Source organism: Macaca fascicularis, chromosome 19 (genome assembly GCF_037993035.2).
Source record: "Macaca fascicularis isolate 582-1 chromosome 19, T2T-MFA8v1.1".
NCBI classification, from domain to species: domain Eukaryota; kingdom Metazoa; phylum Chordata; class Mammalia; order Primates; family Cercopithecidae; genus Macaca; species Macaca fascicularis.
In genome coordinates, this window is record NC_088393.1 from 338,693 (window position 1) to 364,722 (window position 26,030).

At 47.0% G+C, this 26,030-nt stretch overlaps 1 protein-coding gene and 1 long non-coding RNA gene across 2 annotated transcripts in view; both read right to left on the reverse strand.

Annotated features, from left to right (window-relative positions):
• LOC135968620 (uncharacterized) overlaps positions 1 to 18,559 on the reverse strand; it is a 45,001-nt gene extending 26,442 nt beyond the window's left edge. The window contains exons 1-4 of the mRNA XM_074026618.1: positions 18,483 to 18,559; positions 18,038 to 18,201; positions 17,629 to 17,711; positions 17,257 to 17,545 (exon numbers count right to left, since the gene is read on the reverse strand). Coding sequence (XP_073882719.1) covers positions 17,257 to 17,545; positions 17,629 to 17,711; positions 18,038 to 18,201; positions 18,483 to 18,559 — 613 coding nt within the window. The remainder of the gene's footprint in view (positions 1 to 17,256; positions 17,546 to 17,628; positions 17,712 to 18,037; positions 18,202 to 18,482) is intronic.
• On the reverse strand, positions 1,116 to 11,808 carry LOC135968373 (uncharacterized). Its single transcript, XR_010583055.2, has 3 exons — positions 11,669 to 11,808; positions 2,908 to 2,942; positions 1,116 to 1,674 (listed from the first exon to the last, which is right to left on the reverse strand). It is a non-coding gene; the product is annotated as an uncharacterized lncRNA (long non-coding RNA).
• Positions 18,560 to 26,030: the final 7,471 nt, after the last annotated feature.

Consider the following 26,030-nt stretch of genomic DNA (forward strand, 5'->3'; position numbering starts at 1 on the left):
ACTCACATGCAACACAACACAACACGCATGTACAATGGGCTTATACAACACTGACAACACACACTGCACACAAACACACACAACCTATACAACACATACCCAATACATGTGACTCACAACACAATGTGCATTTATAACACACTCATACGACACATAACCAATACATGCAACTCACAACACAACATGTGCGTACAACACACTCATACACACATACAGCACACGTAACTTACATACAACACAACACGCACGTACAATGCACTCATACAGCACACACAACACACAACTCACATACAACACGCACATGCAACACACTCATACAACACACAACACTCATACAACACACAACACACGTAACTCACAACACAACATGCACACACAACACTCATACAACATACATACAATACATGCAACTCACAACATACACACACAACACACTCATACAGCTCACGTACAACACATGCAACTCACGTTCAACACAACATGCACGTACAACACACACAACACACGCAACTCAACACAACATTCACGTACAACACACTCATACAACACAACACTCATACAACGTACACACAATACATGCAACTCATAACACAACATACACATACAATACACTCATACAACACATACAACACATGCAACTCACGCATAACACAGCATGCACGTACAACACACTCATACAACATATAACACATACAACATGCACACAACACACGCAACTCAACACAAATACATGTACAATTCACTCACAACACACAACACTCATACAACACACAACACATGCAACCCATAAACACATGTACAACACACTCATACAACACACAACACTCATACATCACACACAATACATGCAACTCATATACGACATACACATACACACATACAACACACAACACTCATACAACATACAAAGCATGCAACTCACAAATACACGCACAACACACTCATACAACACACAACACTCAAACGTACAATAAGTGCAACTCAACACAATATGCACATACAACACACATACAACCCATGCAACTCACATACAACACAACACACTCATACAACACATTCATACAACACACACTATACAGATTCTAAGTATGAAATAGAAAACAGCACACTCACAGTTTCTAAATTTGATGAAAACTTTTTTCAAGAAAGTCGTCCAACATCCAAACTGGTACCATGTCCTCATTTTCAGTTGCTGTTCAGATTCAAGCATTTTTATCATCTACTCTATGAATTATAATAATACAGCATAAACCCATTTTTCATTTTACACCCACTTTGCTGTGGGGTGCTCCAAAACAGGGGCCAGGAGCCTCAGAGTCGTCCCTCGGAACAAAACACAACCGACACTCAGAGGCCAGGAAGGGAACTCGGGGGGTGACACACACTCTCTCATCTGCAGAGCTCTGCTTCAAATACTTTACACGTAACCAGGCTGGAACGGGTTGGTGAGGGTACAGACATGGCAAACTGAGAAGAAACTGGCAGGTGGAGAAAGATCAGTCAAAATCCAAGGAAAAATGCTGAACATTTTCCACAAATAGTTCACACAACAGATGATACTCAGGCTACTGAAAGTTTATTGAGAGGGGTCTTGCTCCAAAGAAAAAGTTCTCTCCCAAAGTTATCAAAGATTCACAGCAGGCACCTGCCCCCAACACACCATCTTCCGAGGGCCTAGGAGTCAAAAAGAAGGTAAGACAGTAGTAAGGGTACAGGGAGAGGAGAGCGGGAGGGGACCGAGAACTCGGAACCAAGAGATGGGCGGACACTGAATGCCTGACTCCAAGGTTATCACCCCAGAAAACAAGTCTGTTTAAGTCCGTAGTAACAGTGTTAGTACTTTCACTGAACCTGCACTCAACACTGGAGAACCTCCCTGTGTTATAAAGACGATCTGAAAAATAACATTAATTCACAATGTAGAGTGATGATTCAGCCACAGAAAATAAAACTGACATAATCCACTACAAGTCACACTATGTCTGTCTTTAAGACTGGTTTATGATGCAGAAAAGAGGCAGTTTGAGATCTAAAATACTTAAACTGGCAAACACCTTGTTTCCCTGAATTCTCACAACCGTGGCACCAGCTAGAGTAAGACAGAGTGGTTTTCAGAGCTTCCAGAACAGCAGAACAGATCAATCATAAATATGCAAAAGTGATCTGAAAACAGAATTAATTAATATTCCACGTTTTGGCTTAAACTAGTCATGTGATTTCCAATAAGTGGGAAACATTCACACCGATTTTTATAAGAAAGTTCAATGTGAACACATAGTACAGAACATTGCCTTTGTTTTGGAATTTATTTATTTAATATGATAATTTCATTTGTATTTAGTTATTCTTGATGTTGAATGCTCATCTTTATTAATGATGAGCTACCCATTTTCTGACTGAGGAAACAGAAAGTTGTCACTGCCTAACAGCAATACTCAAAACAGCCTGTATGAAAGGAAAAGGTATATCTGTGTGCACACAGATGCATACACATGCATACACGTACCTATACATGTACACACGCGTGTACATATGTGCATACACATACACACATACACATGTGTGCATGAGCACACATGCATGCACACATATACACATACATGCATACACACGCATATGCACATACACGTACACTCATATACACACGTACACATGCACACACATACATGCATATACACGTGCACATGGACACGTGGACACGCACATACACACGCATACACACATGCACACACATGCATGCGTACATGCATACGTAAGTATCATCTCAGGTACGTGGATTCAAAATTCTGATGCAAACAAGAATAATTACAAAACAAGGTAGGGTGTCAACAAGTGAGAATTGAGATGAAAGTTCTGATATGTTCCAGAGACGATACGGGAGGTCGTCACATCACATAAATATCTTACCCATTTTAAACGTGACAATTCCTGCCAACATCGGCCTGGATTAAGATGATTTCATTGACATAAGGAACAGAAAATATAGTATTTATTCTAATGAGATTCTGTAATCATTACATTATTTTCACAATTATAAGTAATCACTAAATAACTTCCTCCCAAGGGTCTAAAAATAAAAATAAGATAACAAAAGAAAGTCACAGTCCTGAGAGCTTTATCATGCAAATCACAACTGTGAAAATCAAGCATGTTTTTGAGACTATGCCCTCCTCAAATATCCTTCCTGGAATTTTGTACCAGTAATGGCTGGTAATTAATTGTTATACCAGCTGGAAAGTATATCATTGGGGGTACGTGAAGTAAACATGTAAAGAGAAATGAACACACACACTTGAACCCAGGCCTCATTTCACAACTGTTTCCTACTTTCGATTTGCTTAGTTTACCTCATGAGGTACCTCGAGGAGAGAAAGCAGAGCTGGGATCTGCCCCGAGGCTGCTTCGGGAAGAGCTGGGTGGGCACCAAGACCCTCAGACCGAGGGCTGAGCTGCGTGGCTATGACCCCATCACTGCAGCTCCCCAAGCGTGTGTCCCTGTGTGTCACGCAAACCCCTGCCACACAGGTGACACACGCCACACGCCTGACACAGGCTCAGCACACAGGGAGCGATCAGTAAGTGGTGACTAGAGAGAAGTGACGGCCTTCAGCGTGGATGGAGAAAACAGGCCACAGACTCACAGAGGAAACGCCACAGATCCACAGACGGAGAAAACACCACAGACGCACGGACGGAGGAAACACCACAGACGCATGGAGGGAAGAAAAGTGCCACAGACGCACGGAGGGAGGAAAAGTGCCACAGACGCAGGGACGAAAGAAACGCCACTGACGCACGGATGGAAGAAACGCCACAGACGCATGGACGGAGAAAACGTGCCACAGAGGCACACACGGAGAAAACAGTCCACAGATGCACGAACAGAGGAAACGCCACAGACGCACGGACGGAGGAAACAGGGCAGAGACGCCTATACACCAGTGTGGAACGTCGGACAGGAACGTCCCGGCCATGCACTGTCCACTCCCCCTAGAGACTTCCCACCCCAGAGCACTCAGGATGGCTGTGGAGCGCCTGCCACGCACCCCAGAGGCGAAGCTGGGGAGCCAGAGATGAGCAGGTTCACGTCCATCAAATGCAGCTGCAATCCCTGTAATAACTGGAGGTCACTATTAAACAGAAGGGCACTTCACTTGGAATAAAAGCACTCTGCATAAAAGAACTAAAGATTGGCTGGAGACAGCTTAGAAACCGTCACCATTATTCTTGTTAGTGACAGCGAAGCTTCAAGAGTGGTCACTTTTCCTGTAGAAATCCCACAGAGGTGATTCCTGGAACTCATTTAGAATATTTCTTTCCCAGAAACCACACAACCAAGAACTTAATAGTGCCGTCTCTTGACCAGAAAGATTCAGATTTCTGATGAAACTAAACCCTGTCCAGCCTCCTGATTCTAGAAGATGCTGTACAGAAAAGCTAACTCAAAGGGGTCTCATTTCTTTTGTCATCCACGACACATAAAAAATTTTTTTAAATATACAAAAAATGTAGGAATTGTACAGTGAATACCCATGTGTCTACCCCCTGGATCACAGACTAGATTTAAATGTAAAGTTCTAAAGGTTCCCAGCTAAGGAAATGTGCAGTGTAAGCCTCTACCTGGTTAGAACCAAGGGGAATGGAATGAGCTTTCCCCAGCCTTGCTGCTCAGCTGGGAGGGGCTGCCACAGCTCAGCCACCCCACTCCAGAGCACCCAGGATGGCTGTGGAGTTCCTGCCACCCACCCCAGAGGTGAGGCTGGATCCCCATTCGCGGTGTTAAGAATGAGCCAGCCTTTAGAGGCCATGTGGTCTATACTTGAATAGAAAATGTTCCAGGAAACTAAAGATTCCAATGCGTGCACTGAATTCCTAACCATTTGAAACCCAGGCTCCTCATCTATACACGAAGAACAACGCTCTCTCCTGGGAAAGCATTTCAGAAGGACGAAAAAGGATCCACATGAGAGCAGCTGAAAACTACAAGGCATCATGCAATTATAAGCCTTTTTCTATATCTTTGTTTCAAGGAATGTCAGCATTCTAAATATTGCAGTTCATCCCACATCACCTTTCAGGAGCAAATCATAACGATCAAAAGTATCAGCAGAATCACTACCAGCTCAGTCGCCATGTGCTTCTTCTTCCTGCATGACAATTCCTGCAGAACGATGGGACCATCCAAGAATGGCTCCCTGCCATCATGTGCCCATTCTCCTTCCCCAGGGGGCTATTCCTGTACTCACGGGGCATGGGAAACCTGTATAACGCCACCAGAAAGTCCTTGTTTGACTTACACACTTCCCAGAAGGGCTGATTTTATCCAGAATCCTAACTGTGTCAAACACTAAACCTAAGAAATCATCAAGAAACCAAGGAAATGTAAGGCCATGTCCTGCCCCGGGTGCATGGCTACTAGGGGAGAAATAGAAAATGAGACATGAAAGGAAACTTTTAAGATATTCAGACCATCACTGGATGATTCCAGGAACCCATTACAGATCATTGCTGTTCCTAATAACAGGAAAGAAATTCTAAAATCCCAACAGGCATGGTGAGTCCCTCACTTGCATGAAGTCAAAATAATAATCCATCACTCTCTTCAAAAGGACAAAAGAAAAACTCTACTTCCTCTTCATATTAATTTGTGTACAAGCGACTTAAGTGAGAAAATCTTAATGTCTGGACTGTGATATCAATAGCAAAATAATCCCAAGATTCCCAATTAAAAGATAGAGACGGCCTGAATGAATTTAAAACAAGAAAAACCGACTATATGCTGCCTACAAAAAACACAGTTCAGCTGCAAAGACACACATAGACTAAATGTGAAGGGATGGAAAAACACATTCCACATTAATGGAAATCAAAGGTAAGCAAGAGTAGCCATATTTATTTCAGATCAATCACAATTTAAGTCAAAAACTGTAAAAAGGAGAAAAAAAGGTAATTATATAATAAAGAGATCAAAATAGCAAAAGGATATAACAATTACGAGTATATGTGCACCCAACAACAAAGCACTCAGATATATAAAGCAAATATTAGTAGATCTAAATGGAGAGAGAGGTCGGGCGCGGTGCCTCACGCCCATAATCCCAGCATTTTGGGAGGGATGTGGAGGCAGGTGGATCACCTGAGGTCAGGAGTTTAAGACCAGCCTGGCCAATATGGTGAAACCCTGTCTCTACTAATACAAAAAATTAGCCCAGCATGGTGGCACATGCCTGTAATCCCAGCTACTTGGGAGGCTGAGGCAGGAGAATCACTTGAACTCAGGAGGTGGAGGTTGCAATGAGTTGAGATTGCACCTCTGCCCTCCAGCCTAGGCAACAAGAGCAAAACTCTGTCTCAAATAAATTTATATATACATATATATGTATAGAGAGAGACAGGGAGACACCAACACAACAATAGTAGGAGCTTCAAAATCCCACTGTCAGTACTGGAGGTCATCTAGACAAAAAATAACAACAAAACATCAAATTTAAAGTCCAGTGTAGACCAAATGGACCTAACAGACATTTACAGAACATTTCATCCAACAGATACAAAATGCACATTCTTCTCAGCACATGGAATATTCTCTAGAATCCACCACATGTTAGGCTACAAAAGAATTCTCAATACATTTTTTCTAAAATTGAAATAACATCTAGGATATTCTCAGACTCTAACAGAATAAAGCTATAAATCAACAACAAGGAACAGACACTTCTCAAAAGAAGACATTTATGCAGCCAATAGAGACATGAAAAAATGCTCATAATATAGAATGAGACCACCACTTCTCCTGTTGTCTTTCCCAGCTTTTCCCCGTCTCCCCTTTTCCCTAGTTTATAAGACAGGAGAAGGGGGAGAAAACAAAAAGTTAGAAAGAAACAGAAGGAAGATAAATAGCTAGAGGACCTTGGCACCACCACCTGGCCCTGGTGGTTAAAATAATAATAATAATATTAACCCCTGACCAAAACTACTAGTGTTATCTGTAAATTCCAGACATTGTTTGAGAAAGCAGTGTAAAACGTTTTGTTCTGTTAGCTGATACATGTAGCCTCCCATCATGTTTTGTCTGAGGCTAGTCCTGCTACAATAATCACTCGCCATCAGAGAAATGCAAATCAAAACCACAATGAGATACCATCTCACACCAGTTAGAATGGTGATCATTAAAAAGTCAGGAAACAACAGGTGCTGGAGAGGATGTGGAGAAATAGGAACACTTTTACACTGTTGGTGGGACGGTAAACTAGTTCAACCATTGTGGAAGACAGTGTGGTCATTCCTCAAGGATCTAGTACTAGAAATACCATTTGACCCAGCCATCCCAATACTGGGTATATACCCAAAGGATTATAAATCATGCTGCTATAAAGACACATGCACACGTATGTTTATTGCGGCACTATTCACAACAGCAAAGACTTGGAACTAACCCAAATGTCCATCAATGACAGACTGGATTAAGAAAATGTGGCACATATACACCATGGTATACTATGCAGCCATAAAAAAGGATGAGTTCATGTCCTTTGTAGGGACATGGATGCAGCTGGAAACCATCATTCTCAGCAAACTATCGCAAGGACAGAAAACTAAACACCGCATGTTCTCACTCATAGGTGGGAAATGAACAGTGAGATCACTTGGACACAGGAAAGGAAACATCACACACTGGGGCCTGTTGTGGGGAGGGGGGAGGAGGGAGGGGGGAGGGATAACATTAGGAGATATACCTAATGTAAATGATGAGTTAATGCGTGCAGCATACCAACTTGGCACGCGAATACATATGTAATAAACCCGCACATTGTGAACATGTACCCTAGAACACAAAGTTTAATTTTAAAAAAAATCAACAACGAGGAGAACTTTCAAAACTGTATGAATACATAGAAATTAAACAATATGCCCTTGAATAGCCAATGGGTCAATGAAGAAATGAAGAAGGAAATTTAAAAATTTCTTGAAATAAATGAAAACAGAAACACAACATATCAAAGTTTATGGTATACAGCAAAAGCAGTATTAAGAGGAAAGTTTATAACAATAAACTCCTACATTTAAAAAACAGATTTAAAATAAACAACCTAACAACGAACTGCAATGAGCTAGAAGAGCAAGAACAAATCAAATCCAAAAGTGGTAGAAGAAAAGACATAACAAAGATCAAAGAGGAACTAAATAAACTTGAAACTAACAAATATAAAAATGAAGAAAAAAATGTTGGTTTTTTGAAAAGATAAATAAAATAGACAAACCATTAGCTACACTAAGCAAACAAAAAGAAATCCGAAAGAAATAAAATTAGAAACAGAAAAGGAGAATGACAGTTGATACCACAGAAATACAAGGGATCATTACAGACTATTTTGAACAACTATATGTCAACAGATTGGAAAACCTAGAAGAAATGGATAAATTCCCGGACACGTACAACCTACCAAGATGGAACCAAGAAGAAACGGAAATCCTAAAACAGACCAATAATGAGTAACATGTATGACTAAGTAATAATAAAAAGTCTCCCAACAAAGAAAAGCCCAGAACTAGGTGACTTCGCAGCTGAATTCTACACATTTTTGTTTCAATTCTTCTCAAACTATTCCAAAAGTATTGAAGAGGAGGGAATCCTGCCAAGTTCATTCTTCAAGACCAGCATTACCCTGATACCAAAATAAGACAAGGACACAATAAAAAGAGAAAACTATAGGTCAATATCCCTGATGAACACAGATGCAAAAATCCTCAACAAAATACTAACAAACTGAATCCAACAGCAAATCAAAAAGATTATACACCATGATCAAGTGGGATTTATCCCAGGATGCAAGGATTGCTGAACAAACACAAATCAATAATCATGCTACATCACATCAACAGAATTAAGGACAAAAACCATAATATCATTTCGATAGATACAGAAAAAGCATTTGATAAAATTCAACGCTGCTTCATGATAGAAAGTCTCAACAAAAGAGGCACTGAAGGAAAAATACCTCAACACAATAAAGGCCATATGTGACAAACCCACAGCTAACATAATGGGGAATGGGGAAACACTAAGAGCTTTTTCTCTGAGATCTGTAACAAGACAAGGACGCCCACTTGTGCCACGCCTATTCAACACAGCACTGAACGTCCTAGTCAAGAGCAGTCAGGCAAGAGAAAGAAATCAAGGGCACCCAAAGTAGAAAGGAGGCACTCTAATTGTCTGTTTTCAGACAATGTGCTCTTATATATTAAAAAAAAAAAAAAAAAAAAAGACTCCAGCAAAAATCTCTTTGAACTGATAAACAAATTCAGTAAAGTTACAGAATACAAAATCAACATATAAAAATCAGTAGCATTTCTATAGACCAACAATGAGCCAGTGAAAAAAGAAATCAAGAAAGCAATCCCATTTAACTACAAAAATATAAAATAAAAATAAAAATACCTCAGAAGAAATCTAACCAAGAAGGTTAAAGATCTCTATGAGGAAAACGATATTCTACCCTCGGAAGGTAGAACAGTGGCTTCTAGAGACAGGAAAGGGCGGCGGGAAGGCAGAAAGGGAGAGGTTATCTAATGGATACAAAATTACATCTAGATAGTAAAAATAAGGGTTAGTGTGCTATAGCCTTGTAGGGTGACTATAGTTTACAATTTATTGTATATTTTCAAGCAGCTAGAAGAGAGGATTTTAAATATTCCCAGCATTAAGAAATGACAAATGTTTGAGATGATGGACATGCTAATTACCCTGAGTTGCTAATTACACACGAAAAACATGTATTGAAATATCATACTGTATCCCATGGATATGTACTATAATGTGTCCATTAAAAATAATAATTGTTAAAAACCCAAGGGTCATTTCTCATGTGTCCTATGTCAGTGTTGTGGTCCATTGGTGGAGACCCAGCCATTTGCAAGTAAGACTATAGTCACTTGAGCTGAAAGCAAATGAATCGTCACAAAAATTACCACTGGCACCGAGTCTTCTTTCCAGAATTTCCTGCCCACAGCACTGCCACAGTCACTGTGGGCAGGAAAGACACACTAGCACCCAAGTTTCAACCCCAGTACAGTTGATGCTTTTATTTCTCTGGTTTGGAATAGGTGTGTGTTCATAATTTACGTTTACTCCAACTGTCCCCTTGCTTAAATAGCTTCTTAAGGATAACTTCCTCTTACTAAATCCCAACAGCTTCTGAGCATCCGTTATATTCTCCAAAGTAAATAAAAAGAGAAAACGTGTTGAAAGCCTGATAATGTTCACTTAAGAATCCAGCATGATGTACAGCTTGAAATGACTACTCCACCTTGTTCCTTTACATGACTTTTAAAGTAGCCCCAGTTATTATACATAATTGAGGTCATAATTTCTGCAATACCATTAGGTCCACGAACGGTAGGGCCAGAGGACTTCAAAGTCTGTCTCCGATTTTTTTTTTTAAAAAAGGGAAAGCTCATGAGAGTAGGTAATGAAAATAAATATTCACACAACTCGGAACAGGGGATGGTGAAACATAAAACTCCAGCCTGGCACAGGTGTCCAGCCAGTGAGGGTGGGGACACAGACTCATAGGGTCCCCACAATCCCTCAAAAATGCCACAGACAGGTGGGTGGCCTGAGACAGAGCCAGGCTCCGAATTCCGGGAGCTGTCTGGCTCATGTGCACCTCATGTGGTCCACACTGCACGAGGATGCCCAACGTCACCAGTCCCGGTGCAGAACACAAGAATGCCCCATGGCATGAGCCCCCGCTGCACAGCATAGCCCGAAGGTGCCAGCTCAGACTCCTACACACGCTGGTCACCAAGGCACTGCCCTCCAGGAAGGAGGACCCCAGAGGTCGTGGCAGGGTGAGGTTCTGCTCTTCATCATCCGCGAGCAGAGGGGAAAGTCCCAGCAGACATTTGGGGAGCCTCTACACGTGGTTCTGGGACTCTGAGTGGAGGTTCAAAGATGTCCCCAGGTACGCCAGACTCAAACCTAAAAAAGACCCATTCTTCCAGATATGCCCAGACTGGAACCTATATAGGCCATCCTTCCTAGCTTTTCTCTGGAAAACCAGGCTTAAAAGAGTATCGACTAAAAGGGGCCACCAGGAAGACAGAAGTCCTATCTTTAAAAAAAGATTTTTTTTTTTTTTTTTTTTTTTTTTAAAAAGAGGCACTGAGGCTCTGACCCATCTGAGCACAGAGTACATGCTCGGCAGCCTCTGTCAGAGCAGAGCAAGTACACACATGCTCTCCATGCCCTGTGCTCCCAGCACCCGTGCTCCCCGCACCCATGCTTCACACGCCCGTGCTCCCCGCACCCGTCCTCTCCACGCCCATGCTCCCTACACCTATCTGTGCTCCCCATGCCTATGCTCCCTGCAGCCGTGCTCCCCGCACTGTGCTCCCTGCGCCCATGTCTGCTCCTCGAGCTCTCTTCCACTGGTTTCCTCTGTACATCCCTCTTGATAGTCACTGTCACTGTCACCTCGAATCACCTGGCTAAATGGAGGTAAAGAAAAAGTCTAGAGTAGCACATTGGAGGACAGAGTGGAAGTGGCTATTTACCAAGCAGGGCTATGAGATGAGCGCATCTGATCCCCATTAATCCTGACGGTCAGTTGATTAGCCCTGTTCAACAGCTGGGGACACTGAGGTGTGGAAGGACGGGCTTGCTTACCCCAGACGATGCTGACAGTGTGGGCCCAGCCCAGTCCCACAGCCACCAGGAGGAGGCTCCTCACTGGGCAGGCGCGGATGTGCAGCCCAGAGAACGCTTGGGACCCTGGCACAGACTCCTCAGGAAGGAAACAGAGAAAGGCCCACAGAGACTCAAGCAGCACAGAAGAAGGTCACCCACAAGTTAAAAATAGATGTTTGTGCTTTACCGTCCCAGAGTGCTAAAAATCCAACCCACTCACACGCACAGCCTGACGTGAGCCTGGCCTCCTGCAGCACTGGGCTAAGCGAGAGACGTACCTGCCTCTCTCCCGACAATAGCAAACTTGGCAGCTATTCTTCAATGTACTTGACACGCTTCTGTGAGGATTAAGCGACACTCTGTCGACACTGGCTAAGGTTAATCCTGACACAGCCAACCATCTAGATCTGCAGTGAACAAACAACTTACTTTGGATGATTCTGCCACTAACAAAGACCCTGAATCTCCCACCAAAGCTTAGTGACACGACTTACCTTTCTGTTTTCATTTCAGGTACACTGGCCCACATGATCTAATTTACCTGCTGATAATGCCTTGGAAAGACCACCAGGGGGCCCCACACCATTTTCAGCTTTAGAGGGATGTGAATTTCCCTTTGATGAGAAAGGTGATGGGGAAATAAAACAAGGATCCAAAACAGATGCCTGTGTGTTTCCTGGGAGTGATAAAGTCAGGAACTGCCTCTGTGTGTCAGGCGAGGGAATAACAGAGACAATGGCACCAACTCCTGAGACAGAAGACCTGATGCATGGTGCAGCCACCGCCTGTGGCCAAGGAAATTCCAGGGAATGTAGACCCCAGTTGTATGGTACAGCCACCATGTGCGACCACAGAAATTCCAGGAATGCAGACCCTCAGTCACATGGTACAGCCACTATCTGCAGCCACAGAAATTCCAGAGAACGCAGACCCTCAGACACATGGTACAGCCACTATCTATGGCCATGGAAATTCCAAGGAATGCAGACCCTCAGTCACATGGTACAGCCACCATATATGGCCACGGAAATTCCGAGGAATGCATACCCCAGTCGCATGGTGCAGCCACAGCCTGCAGCCACAGAAATTCTGGAGAACGCAGACCCCAGTCGCATGGTACAGCCACTACCTATGGCCATGGAAATTCCAGAGAACAGAGACCCTCATTCCCATGGTACAGCCACCACCTATGGCCACGGAAATTCAGGGGAACGCAGACCCTCAGTTACATGGTACAGCTACCACCTGTGGTCACAGAAATCCTGGGGAACACAGACTCCAGTCGCATGGTGCAGCTACCACCTGTGGTCACAGAAATCCTGGGGAACACAGACTCCAGTCGCATGGTGCAGCCACCACCTGCAGTCACGGAAATTCCAGGGAATGCAGACCCCAGTCACATGGTACAGCCACCATCTATGGCCACGGAAATTCCAGGGAACATAGACACCAGTCGCATGGTGCGGCCACCACCTGTGGCCATGGAAATTCTGGGGAATGCAGGCCCCAGTCTCTAAAGTATGAACTTCACTGCAGTGAATGTGGAAGAGTTTCTCTCTGTGCAGAGCTCAGTATCCAGAAGGGGAGATGGCCCCAGGAATGCCTTCCTCCTCTTCAGAGCTCAGGGCCTAGGGCTGACACCCTTGGGAGGGGTCCTTGTTCAGCAATTGTGCCTGTGGAGGGTCCCCCAACACTCACCGTGCACCTCCTAGGAGCGGAGGCTACAAAAGGGAGCCAGAGACCAAGCTCTGCTCAGACAACAGTGAGCTGATGGCCTTCCACTCTAAGTTCAACAGGGACCCAGGGACCAAGCTCTGCTCAGACAACAGTGAGTTGATGGCCTTCCACTCTAAGTTCAACAGGGACCCAGGGACCAAGCTCTGCTCAGACAATAGTGAGCAGATGGCCTTCCACTCTAAGTTCAACAGGGACCCAGGGACAAAGTTCTGCTGAGACAACAGTGAACTGATGGCCTTCCACTCTAAGTTCCAACTGCATGGAATGTGTATTCCATGAATGCTTGTTAAATGAATGATTCATATAAGGTCATCTGTGCTGACCTTTGCTGGTCTGCTGAATGTGAGCTTCAGAGCATAGGCCTCATTCCTGGAGCAGCCAGCTCTTCCCAGAGCGACGGCCGCTGCAGGGCAAAGCCCAGAGCTTGTCCTGCAGCAACACACTCAGGACCCTGCGCTGGGCACGCTGGGGGCCTCTCCAGCAGAAGATCCCCAGCCCGGACCGTGCAATACCAGTGAACCCCAGGGGAGTCCCAAGTGCTCAAAATCATGTAAATGTCCATTGTGATTTAACATATCAATTTTAGAAGAAAGGGCATATTGCCACCTCTCTCCTCAAACTAGGGACTATAAATCGATCCATCACCCTAACTGAGACTCTGCCTTAAATTCTGCTAAAACTACCATCCAAACACTCAAATTTACATTAGCGTTAAGGGAAAAAAAAAACTAAACCAAACACCTGTAAGAAACGGTCAAGTAACCTGTGATACATCAACCCAAAGATTAAACATGAAAACAATGAAGTAGCAAGATATTAAAAGAATATAAACTCTATGTACATCATGGTCCAAGGTTCTAAAATTACACAGAAACAAAGACTGGAATGGAAGGGGGATACGTTTACAGACACATTTTTTATTTTTTAATTTTTAATATTGCTTCTCTAATGTATGATTTGACTAACCAGATAATTCAGCAAAAAATAAAAAAATAAATTGTGCCTATAGATAAATATGTAAAGAATCCTTTTCTTTGATGCCAATGGAATTAGTTTGGGTCTGACCCACAGTCTTCAATCTTTTAATTAAGACACAAAAATCATCTTTCAAGCTGTTAGGAAAAAAAGAAGAAAAAGATTGAAAACCAGGAGCCCAGAAAAAAAGGACTCGCTATGTATCACAGCGTCTCTCCACGCCTCTCCACCAAGGACAGTGCTCCCTCTTTCCCCATTTTCATACCTACTGCACAAAACACTTAGTAAAGAACTATCTCAATTCATGAGTCACACAGCACAAAGGGCCAGTGTCTCTGCCAAACATACCCTGCAGCCCCAAAACGAAGAGGCAACTGGTTCCTTCCTTCCTCAGTGAAGGAAGAATGAGAGGCTGCTGGTTGTCATTTTAAATCTCACACCTCAATGTCTTAGCACTTTCCTGCTTTGTTGGTTTCCAGGGCTTATTAAAATTAACCACCCCCCCCCCCCCGCGGATATTGAAGAAAGAAAACAGGAAGGTTGTGCAGGCTTCCAAGAGGCAGAGCCCTGCTTCCGCAGCCACCTCTGTCTTTCTACCCACAGCAGCCGGGTTTACCAATTAGTCTCCCTTAAAGAGCAGTTTATGCTCATCGCGAACAAATGGATGCAATTGCTTCTTTTGAGATGCAGCAAGTTTTGGGCCCTCAGCAAAAAGAAAAAAGGAAAGAAAGAAAGAAAGAAAGAAAGAAAGAAAGAAAGAAAGAAAGAAAGAAAGAAAGAAAGAAAGAAAGAAAGAAAGAAAGAAAGAAAGAAAAGAAAGAAAGAAAGAAAGAAAGAACAGGGCACTGGCACAACAGTCATAACCTCTGCGTGGCACACACACAGAAGGAAAGTTAAAGCCCTGGAGGCGGAGGCGTTCGGAAAGGGAAGGTGGAAGTAGGAAGGACGCCCACGGGATAGAGTGGTCAGAAACAGACCACCTCACCAAAGGGCGCCTTAGACGTTCCAGAGGACAAAATGCTCCTCTTTCCAGGGTAAACACCCATTTGCCAAACTCAGCCAGTGACGGTAAGCAGGAGTTTGCTTTTTTTTTAAGGCGTCTGAGTAACGATGACAAGAGCAAGAAATGAGCTTAATAATGGGACTGACAGGGCCCTGGGCTGGTGACTCTGCTGATGTGCACAGCATCAAAACCCAGGTTCCTCAATGCGCTCCCTCTGCAGTTCAGGACAGCACTACAACTCACCCCATCAATCACTGCTTAAAAAATCAGTTCTAAAAAAAGACGACCCATTTGAAAGCAGCCGGAGGAGGAAGACAGAGAGTGTCTCACAGAATCCAACCGCTTGTAGCCTCGGAACCATAACAAGAATATGAAACTAGCGGGTCCAGTGTGAGGCAGAACAGAGACGCCGTCACGGCTCTCAGGAGGCTGAGCAGGAAGCGCATGGCTCAGGCCCTGCAACGCCCTAAGGGCGCCTGGAGCAGCCCACAGGCCTGTGTCCTTCGTGTGGGTTCACCTTCCTAGTTTCCTGGGTAAATTCAATGTACAGCATTTATTCGCCAAGAAAAGAACATTCAAATCAAACTACTGTCATAACTCTGAAGGGCTCTTAACACTCCAGTCCACACGTTCAAAAGCCCACAAATATCAGTGCTGCCACTGTGCAGGTAACAATGTTTTGGATGCATCATGCACGTAACCAGTAACGACGTTTTCATGTTTTCCGTAGCCATCTCATTCAGGATACTAAAATGATCTGTGACGACTTGATACTTAGTTATCTGTGATTTTCAGATAGATTTAACAAGGCTACCTGGCCAAGAAGGCCTCACCCTCCTGAACCTGGGCACCGGTGCCCCTACGTGCACCTGGGGCCTGGGGAGCGCAGTCTCCACCACCTCTCGCTCTTCAATGTTAAATGTCCTCCCGGAGCGCCTGCGTCGTGGGCCCAGGCTCGGCCCCTCCTGGAGAGCCCTTTCCACATTACAGGACAGGGGAAGCCCAGAGCCCGCGCTGCAGCGCCACTGACGTCCCGGAGTCCCCGATTCCTGCTCCTTCCCGTCCGCGGAGGCTGGCGGGGAGGGCCTGGGACCCATTTTAGTTTTCGGTTTTGTCACGAGCCGGAAGGCGACAGCACATGCGAGCGCAGGAAACCCTTTTTTAAAATCTTCCAACGGAAACGCGAGGGGCTGCCTGACTGCCTCGGAGACGCTAGGCGGGAACCCAGAGCACCCCCGCCGTTTCCCGCATTGCAGCAGCCGGGACCCCGCCCACGCCGCGGGGGGCCCGAGGCGACAGGAGGCCCGCCGGGATCCGGCCCTTTCTTCCTCGACAAGCTGGGGGGTGGCGTGGGGCGGAGTTGGGGGGCGGGGGCAACTTAAGAAGTGATCGCGCTGTACCCAGGATTCGGAGGGGAAGCCCGGCCCCATCCTACCGCTCAGAGGCAGAACGACCTCGGAAGGTGCTCCAGGCGACCCCCTCTACCAGGCTCAATTTAAAACATAAACCGGAGAGGGTGGAAAGCTCACTATTTTCCGAATGGAGGTTCCTATCGCCATGTTCCTTCCTCCTCCGCCCCACCCGGCATGGACCCCGGGGCTGCCTTGCCGGCTCCCGCCGCCCCGCAGGTACCCCTGCCGCTCCCGGGCACGGGCTTCTCCCCAGTTCTTCCCATCGCTTCCCCGCTCTTCTCCCCAGTTCTTCCCATCGCTTCCCCACCTTTCCCCGGGTCCTCCCATCGCTTCCCCCTCTTCTGCCCGGTTCCCCCATCCCCTTCGCCCTGTTCTCCCCTTCTCCCTCTTCTCCCCTTCTCCGTCCGTCCCTCCCTCGCCGCCCGGAGGGGGGCGCGCACCTTGAGCATGTCCCCCGCTGGTCAGCACGCCGATGGCCTTGCCGGCCCCGGAGAGCTGCTCCAGGAACTTCCGCAAGGAGCCCTTGGGGGCCCGGGAGTCTTCCGCGTCCAAGACGAGGAGGCCGAGGGCAGCCGCTAGTCCGGGTGCGCAGCAGGCAATGGAGACCCTGCCCGCGTGCGCCCGACTCGGAAACGCTGCCCCGCCCGCGCCCCCGCCCGGCCCTAGCGTCAAAGGGCCTTGACGGGCGGGGCCCAAGCGCACAGGAGGGGCTGCGGGGGTGGGGCGCGGCTAGGGGCAGGGGCAGGGGCAGGGAAAGGGGCAGAGAAAGGGGCAGGGGCTGGCCGGGGCCGGGTGTGAGCAGGAGGACCTACGCGGGGGTCGTCGTAGGTGGCTGCCGCGCTAGCGGTGGGTGAGGTCGCGGAGGCGGGGGTAACACCACAAGTGGGCGGAGTCCCTGGGGGTGGGGCCGCGTTGCCGGTGTGCTACCCTTGCGGGTGGGTTGGAGGACTCTGGTTGGGGCCTTTAGAGATGCCCGGAGCGCCACAGGTGGGGGCAGGGGCAGCGACCGGGGGAGGGGAGACCGCAAGGGGGCGGGGTCACATCGTTCGCTGGGCGGGCCAAGGCAGGGCGGAATAGAACGCCGGGAGCATCTCCCGGGGCGGGGAGGGGGGGGGCAAGGGAGACCGTGAGTGGGCGCGAACGCCGGGGCCGGTGGAAACTCCGCACTTGCGGGGAGCGCCGATGGCGGGGTGGGGTGGAATTGGGGCGCGGAGACCCCACCTGGACGCGGAGGCTCGCGGCAGGCCCGGTAGATCCGGCTGTTGTCAGCGCCGAGCCCGGCCGCGCGCACAGCTTCTTGGTGGCGGCAGGATTCCTCCTGGGGCTGCGCTAGGAGCCTCTGCGCGCGGCTTCCTCGATCCCCGCCCCCACGTTTTCTCTGCAGCCTGAGGTCGGGAAGGACGCACGGAGAGTGGATCCTCCAGGTGGTGGGAAAAGCTGAGCGCGGCGAGCTTAGCTATGACGAAGCAGCGATTTCCTGGGTCCACGGGGTCTGTGGCGCTCCCGGGCCCCCAGCTCGTCCCGTGGGGAGAAGAATCCTTGGGGTGGGGAAGAGTATCGGGGCGCTACACTCAGAGACGCATGGGCGCGCGAAAGTCAGAGTGGGATAGGAGGAGGCGCAACGGGACTGACCTGGCGGGGAGGCGGGACGACACTTCCTCCCTACGGACAGGCGCGCTGCTGTACGCTGTGCCGACCTCGGCTGACTTCACCGGCCAACTCCACGTGCTGAAATACGCACATTCAAAGCGCTGTGCCAGTTGCCCATCCACAGCTTAACAGCCTGGTGCCAGTTACCTGCGATGGGACAGGGAGCAGCCCCTACAAAAGCACGGGCTTATGGGATCCCGGTTCCTTCAGTGCTCACCCCACGAAGAAGGGCTCCCAAACGGCCCCACTCGAGGGCTTTCCGGAGGATGGTCCTGCGCAGTGGGTGTTTGTTGAACAGATAGGAAACAACAAAAGAGACTAAGAAGAGGTTTGTTCTATGAACCCGGGAAAGTGAAGCAATCGCAAAGGAGAGTCTCACCAAAGGGCAATCCTGGGGAAAAGATGGAGAGGCATGGATTTTTCTTGGATGTGTGCCTCATCCTGGGGCTCATCCCGCTGAGCATCAAATATTCATTGCAAAAGAGGAAAAAAAATATATGCTGCAGACAATGCTGGATGGTCTAATCTCTCCCTTGGCCAGAATTAACGGCGAAATTCCTAACCCCTCGTGGTCCTCAGAATCACCTGTCCTATGCACACCCCCATTAAACCACTGAAGTCCAGTTTCTGGGAGCTCAGCCAGGAAATGTGTAGTTTTAAACAAACCACCTAGGTTATCCTGATGAATGCAAAGTCAGAGAGCGCTGCTCTCATGCAGTGAACCTGAGCATTATTCTATTAATTAAAAGGGAGAGGCGAATCCTGGCTGTCTTAAGGTGGCAGTTGAGTGGCCTTTGCCTTCTGGCGGGCAGAAGAGCAGACCGAGGCTCTAAGCACCTGCACCCACAGTTGGGCTCAGGATCTGTGCTGGAGAATAGAAGGGCTAATTTAATTATTCATGCCTTTTTAGAGCACGTTACATGTGGAGAAGGTGGGCCACACTGAATTTTATTTTAGCCAAATACCCGTTATCTCCTTATACAATTGATATTTTTATATTGAACATTAGGGGATTGGTCATTTGTCATCAAATTGTCTGTAATACAGAAAATGATAGATACAACCTAACAGTTCAAACATGATGAGTTAAATAAATGATGGTAAAAATATGCGCTGCAATAATATTTAGTTGCTGTTACCGCTACAAAGATATGTGTCTACTGACATGGAAATATGTTCAGGACATACAAATAAGTGAAAAGGCAGGCCTAGACGCAGTGCGAGCCTGTGTGTGAGTGCGTGCGTGCGTGTGTGTGTGTGTGTGTGTGTGTGTGTGAGTCTGCATACATCTGTAAATGTTTCTGAGCATTTTATTTCCTTTCTTTTGCTTAGTATAGGCAATGCCATTTTTCTCTGCGATGAACAGGTATTGTTTAGGGAATAGAAATAGCTAATGAAAAACAATAAAATTTAGAGTGTCAAGACCCCCAAGGTTACGGATTATGTTCAAAAGTTTGTCTGTGTATAAGGGCTGGGGTCAGGGTGGTCACTGACGGTCCTCACACATCTGTTCTTATGAGTTTGGCCCCTTGCTCAGTCAGTCAGGGAATTAACATATATTAATATATACCTGTAGCAAAGATGGAAAAGAATAGCTATGGCTTTTTTTTTTTTTTTTTTGAAAGTCATGTATTTCAATGTTGCTACAACTAGAGGTTTTTTTTTTTTTTTTTAACTTTGGCCTTAGCAATGAATCTTCTAATTCAAGAGGAAGATATTACATGCCGTGCTGACCGTACAGCTTCCACCCAGTAGGACCTGAGGTGTGTGCTTGTTCTTTATTGTCCCTTGACAGATTACTCCAAAGGCCCACACCAGCACACACTTATACCCCAGGAATGATTACTCCTTGGGCCAGGAGTTCAGGCAGGCTTCACTGGGCCCTCTGCCCCAGGGGCTCTCCAGGGCTGCAGCAGGTGTCTGCCTAGGGCTGCTGTGTCTTCTGAAGGCTCAGGCTCATCAGGGGAGGAGCTGCTTCCATGCTCACTTCTGTGTTGCTGGCAGGATTCTGTTGCTTGCAGGCTGTTGGACTGAAGGCCCCAGTCTCTCTGTGGCATCAGCTTCAGGTTGCCCTCTGCCCTGGGCGGGTGACTGGCTTTGCCAGAACTAGCACCTACCAAGAGCCAGGGGGAGAGTTCCAGTGGACAGAACCTCAGCTCCTCCCAATCCAATCTCAGGAGAGACCACCATCTCTTTTGCCTGGTTCTATTCATCAGAAGTGAGCCGCTGAGTCCAGCCCTCTTCTAGGGTCTGGCTGTGAACACTAGAGACAGCGGCCAAGGGGAGCCACTTGGGAGGGTGGTGCTGCCTGGGACCTGCCTAGGACAAGGTGAAGGAGAACATGCATAGGGACAGCTGCCCTTCCCACTTCCCCTCAGTGGTGAGCGCAGGAGTTGCCGATGTGCCCTAAAGGAGTTCTGGCATCCCAGGAGGGAAGCAGCTCCCAGCCATGAGGACACCATGACCCAGTGCCCCAGCATGTGGGGCTGCACATCCCAGGGCTACCTGAGCTGCAGCCTCTTCCCCTTCTCTGCTGTCTCGGCCTGTGCATGGAGTGGGCATCTCAAATCTGCAGGGGCCAAACTGAGCTCAGGCCTCTGCACCCCCCACACAACCCCCCATCGCTCAGTCTTCCTTACCTCAGCTCCTGGTGACTCCATCCTCCCAGGGGCTCAGGCTGAAGCCTTGCAGTGCTCTTCCACCCTGGCATCTAAGTCCCTCAGGAAAGTCCCCATTGGCTCTTCATTGCATCTGGAGCCACTAGGGCCAGGCCACCACCTTTGACCTGGACCGGAACAGGCTCCCTCCTCATCCCCTGCTCTGCCCCAACCTCCACCCCACCTCCATGTCTCGGGTGTCCTCAGCTTCAAAGTCAGGGTGCACCTATCAGGATGTAATTCAGGCATCTTCTCTGCTGACTCGGAGTCACAGACCCCACACAAGCCACACTGGCCTGTCCTCTGGTCCCTTCAGATCCTGGTGCTGCCCAGAGGCCCATGCAGGCACCCGACAACCTCAGGCCTAGCCTGCTCTTTCCTCAACCCAGGCCCTCCTCTCCCTACCGACTCTGCCCACTTTCCACAGGTCTGTCCTGCAAGGTCTCCTGCACGGTGAGACCTCCCCAGATCACCCTCTTAGAAATTTTGGGCTCCATGCACACTCCTGTTCCCTCCCTGCTGCTCTTAAAACATCCTCGTCAGTGTCACACATGGGGCATTTCACCTATCTGCTGGGCTTCTCGAAAGGTCCCCTGGCTGAACTCTGAATGCCGTGGATTCAGAGATCTTTGACTCTTCCCTGCTGCAGTCCCAGGGCAACAGCAGAGCCCAGGACAGAGTGAACCTGTCATGGGTGCTGCTGAATGAATGAATGAAGGAGGGAGGGAGGGAGTGAGTGAGTGAGTGAGTGAAGGAGTAAATGAGTGAGTAAATGAGTGAATGGGTGAGTGAGTGTCAGTCAGTGAATGAGTGAGTGAGTGGATGAGGGAAGGAGAAATGAGTGAGTGAGTGGGTAAATGACTGAATGAGTGACCGTGAGTGAGTGAATGAATTGCCAAGGGAGTCAATGAGTGAATGAGTGAGTGAGTGAATGGGTGAGTGAATAAGTGAGTAAGTGAATGAATGAGCGTCTTAGTGAATGAGTGAGTGAATAAGCAAGTGAATAAGTGAGTGAATGAGTGAGTGACCGAGGGAATAAATGAGTGATGAGTGAGTGAGTGAGTGAATGAATGAGTGACTTAGTGAATGGGTGAGTGGGTGAATGAGTGAGTGAACAGATGAGTGGGTGAGTGAGTGAATGGGTGAGGGAAAGAGTGAGTGAATGAGTCAGTGAGCGAACAAGTGAATGAGGGAGTGAAGAATTGAGTGAGTGAATGAACGAGTGAGTGAATGAGTCAATAAATGAGTGAGTGTGTGAGTAAAGGATGAGTGAATGAGTGAGTGAAGAGGTGAATGAGTGAGTGAATGAGTGAATGATTTGAGTGAGTGAATGATTGAGTGAATGAATGAGGAAATGAGTGAGTGAGTGAATAAGTGAGTGAATGAGTGAGTGAATGAGTGAATGGGTGAGTGAGTGAAAGGGTGAGTTAGGGAATGACTGAGTGAGTGAATGGGTGAGTGAATGAGTGAGTGCGTGAGTGAATGGGTCAGTGAATGAGTGAGTGAATGAGTAAATGAATGAGCAAGTGAGTAAAAGGGTGAGTGAATGAGTGAGTGAGCGAGTGAAGGAGTGAATGAGTGAATGAGTGAGTGAGTGAATGAGTTAACGAGTGAATGAATGAGTGAGTGAATGAGTGAGTGGGTCGCTCAGAGGAGATGAGGACAGGAGTTGCCCTCTGACTGCTACAGTAGACAGGAGCTGAAGGAGTCTGAAGGGTGGGATGTGCTCACTCGGTACATACACCCTGCTCCACACATCCCCAGAGAAACCTAGTCTCACCAGAGTGGTCGCTTGAGAATTATTAGTAACAACCTTTTTCCCAATATTTCATATATGCAGGATGATTTCTTACTTTCCTTGAAAATGCCAATCGTTTTTTGGACTTGGAATTCTCCACTGCTGGTCCACGCCACTGTATTCTCCCATAGGGGTATCCCCCGAGTTGGAGAAAGAGTCATTCCCAGGAATGGATAAAAGCCAGAAGGGCATCATCAGGTGGGGCACCTTCTCCTATCATCCTCCCCTTCCTGTCTGGGTTACCCTGAGTGACTTGGTTTGGAGGTCTACAAAATGCGGACATATCAAATTTAGATAAAAGCCTAAGCAGTTTAAGAGGTTGCAGTGCTAGCAGGAAGGTCTTTGGCTCCCGGCACCCTCCTCCTGTCCAGTCTCTGCTGGACCCAGGACTCTGACTCCACCTTCGGCCTTGGGGGTTTCCTCCCTTCCTTCCCAGCCACTGAGCCGGCTTGGGCTAATCTGCAACCGCAGAGGTGCAGCCCTCCTCCTTTCCTCCTGCCTCTTCCTCTCTTCTCACTTTCCTTCTGCTTCTTTCAGGACTTTGGAAAGTCCAAGAATAAGCAAAACTGTAGACCAGAAAACGCTGCCTTGAGCCCATTCCCCTCCCAGCAGCTTCCCTTCAGACTCCTTGATCTTGAAAACTTATTTTGCTTCGTATCTAGATGCTAAACTTTATATAGAAAACAGGTGGGGTTGGTTTCTTGGCCGGGTACAGTGACTCACACCTATAACCCCAGTGCTTTAGAGGCCAAGGGGGAACGATTGCTTGAGGTCACATGTTTGAGACTAGCCTGGGCAACACAGGGAGACCTCGTCTCTACAAAAATTCAAAAAAAAAAAAAAAAAATTACCTGGAGCGATGGCACATCTGTAGTCCCAGGTACTTGGGAGGTCGAGGCAGGAGGATCACTTGAACTCAGGAGTTTGAGATAACAGTGAGCTATGATTATATCACTGCACTCCAGCTTGAGTAAGAGAGTGAGACACTATCTCCTAAAAAAATAAAAATAAAAAGTGCTGGAGTCCAAGCCCACAGCCAATTGCGACATGTAGATCTTTCATTTTTACAATCCGCCTCTCTTGTCTAAGTGCCAAATGACACTTTCATTGTGTGCAACTACTTCCACTTTTGACTGGCTTCTCTTTCCTTATGTATTAAGAATCAGGTTGCATAGAGTTCTGAGAAAATAAACTAATAAATCAGCTGCGTGCCATGGCTCATGTCTATAATCTCAGCACTTTAGGAGGCTGACACAAGGATTGCTTGAGACCAGGAGTTTGAGACCCGCTTTGGCCACATAACGAGATCCTGTCTCTACAAAAAATAAAAAAATAAAAATAAAACGTTAGCAGGACATGGTGGCACACCTGCAGTCCCAGCTACTCAGGTGGTGGAGGCCTGAGGATTGGCTCGAGCCTGGGAGGTTGAGACTGCAGTGAGCCGTGATCATACCACTACACTTTGGCCTGAGTGACACAGTGAGACTCTATTTCTAAATAATATAATATAATATAATATAATATAATATAAAAACAGATGGAAGCTTCCCAAGACTTTGATGCAGAAACAGGTCGCCCTGAACCAATTAAAATTCATGTCCAAAAACCGGAGAGAAATGAAAGAAAGAAGTTGGATTATTTCTGTAAAGTATGAGGCCACTACAAGTTTTACTTTCTCTAGGACGTTTTCTCAGTGGTGTCAACTGAAGTCCACTTCACAGAATGACTTCATCTCCTGAGCACGTTGGAGAACGATGATTAAAGAGACTTCCTGGCACTCCCGATATTTTTAGTGTCACATGGAAGCAGCAAGAGTCATATGTGTGAAATAGGTGGTATTAAAGCGGAAGACACTGGTTTGTTCTTTCATGAACATCATCGGAACATTTCTCTAACGACTAGCGTTATGTCAGAAAATGGGGAGAGAGAGATGGTTGTTTATTGGCAAATAAGTTACATAAATTTCCCAGTTAGAAAAACAATCATGATTTTAGCCTTGTCAGATGAAGTCAGATATGCCCTATGCTTCAGTTATGGAATGCTACCTCTGTATATTGATTGACCAGTATCTTCCACAGACCTGTGATCTGTCGCTGTGTATAAGCTTGAATTCATAACTACCAGTCCTTGAAGCTCCCTTGCTTCCTGCGCTGAACTGAAGTGGCTCCCAACTGAGGCATTCAAGGGAAAACTCACTGAAATATTTGAAACCACCGCCATGAACAAGAATGCTCTTCCTGTATGCTAGGATGTACACCCAGAGCGTTATCTCATTAGTTGTATATGCCAGCATCCCGCAGGATCTTTTACCTTTTTTGGGTGTCAACTTCGAGATTCTGATGTAAGCTGCAGACCTCTTCCTCTTCCAGGCGGGCTGGAGGAGAAGGCTGGGCTGGAGAGGAAGGCTGGGCTGGAGGAAAAGAGTGGGCAGGAGGGAAGGGTGGGCTGGAGGGGAAGGGTGGGCTGGAGGAAAATGGTGGGCAGGAGGGGAGAGAGGGAACCTGTGGTCTTCCTCAGGTTGCAAGAGAAAGAGAGCAGATGGGGAAGGATCAGTTACGTCTTCATCTCACATGCGGTAAATCAGTCCTCTACATAAGCCTTTATATAAGATAAGGTGAACATAGACCAGCTTCCTGTGGAGATGTAGCTATCTGTAACTATCTGCTTAGGAACAAAAGGAAAGGCAGTTTCTTGCATGATTCAGCTTCCAACTTAATGATTTTTTTCCGTTTTGGCTGTGAGTTGGGGTCTCAAGGCTTTATTTTTCCCTGTACACTATATTGTATGTGAAAATTGTTGTTTGGGACCTAAAGTTGTTTACTTACTCCACCTGCATCCGTTAGCTCCATTTCCATTTGGAGTGGCTTCTGGAAGGCTGGAATTGAAATCCACCAGTGCCCATTTCAAGGTATTCCCAACATTGCCTGGGAAAAAGGAGCCCGGATACGCTTCCCTGTGGATGCAGGTCAGTCATCATAACGCACAGAAACAGCGTTGACCTCAGCCTGGAGCCATCGTCCTGAAAGGGGATTCTTCTCAGCTCGGGCCCGAGACTGATCCCTGAGAAGCGGCCGCTCCATCCCTGAACCCTTCCTGCTTATGTCTCCTT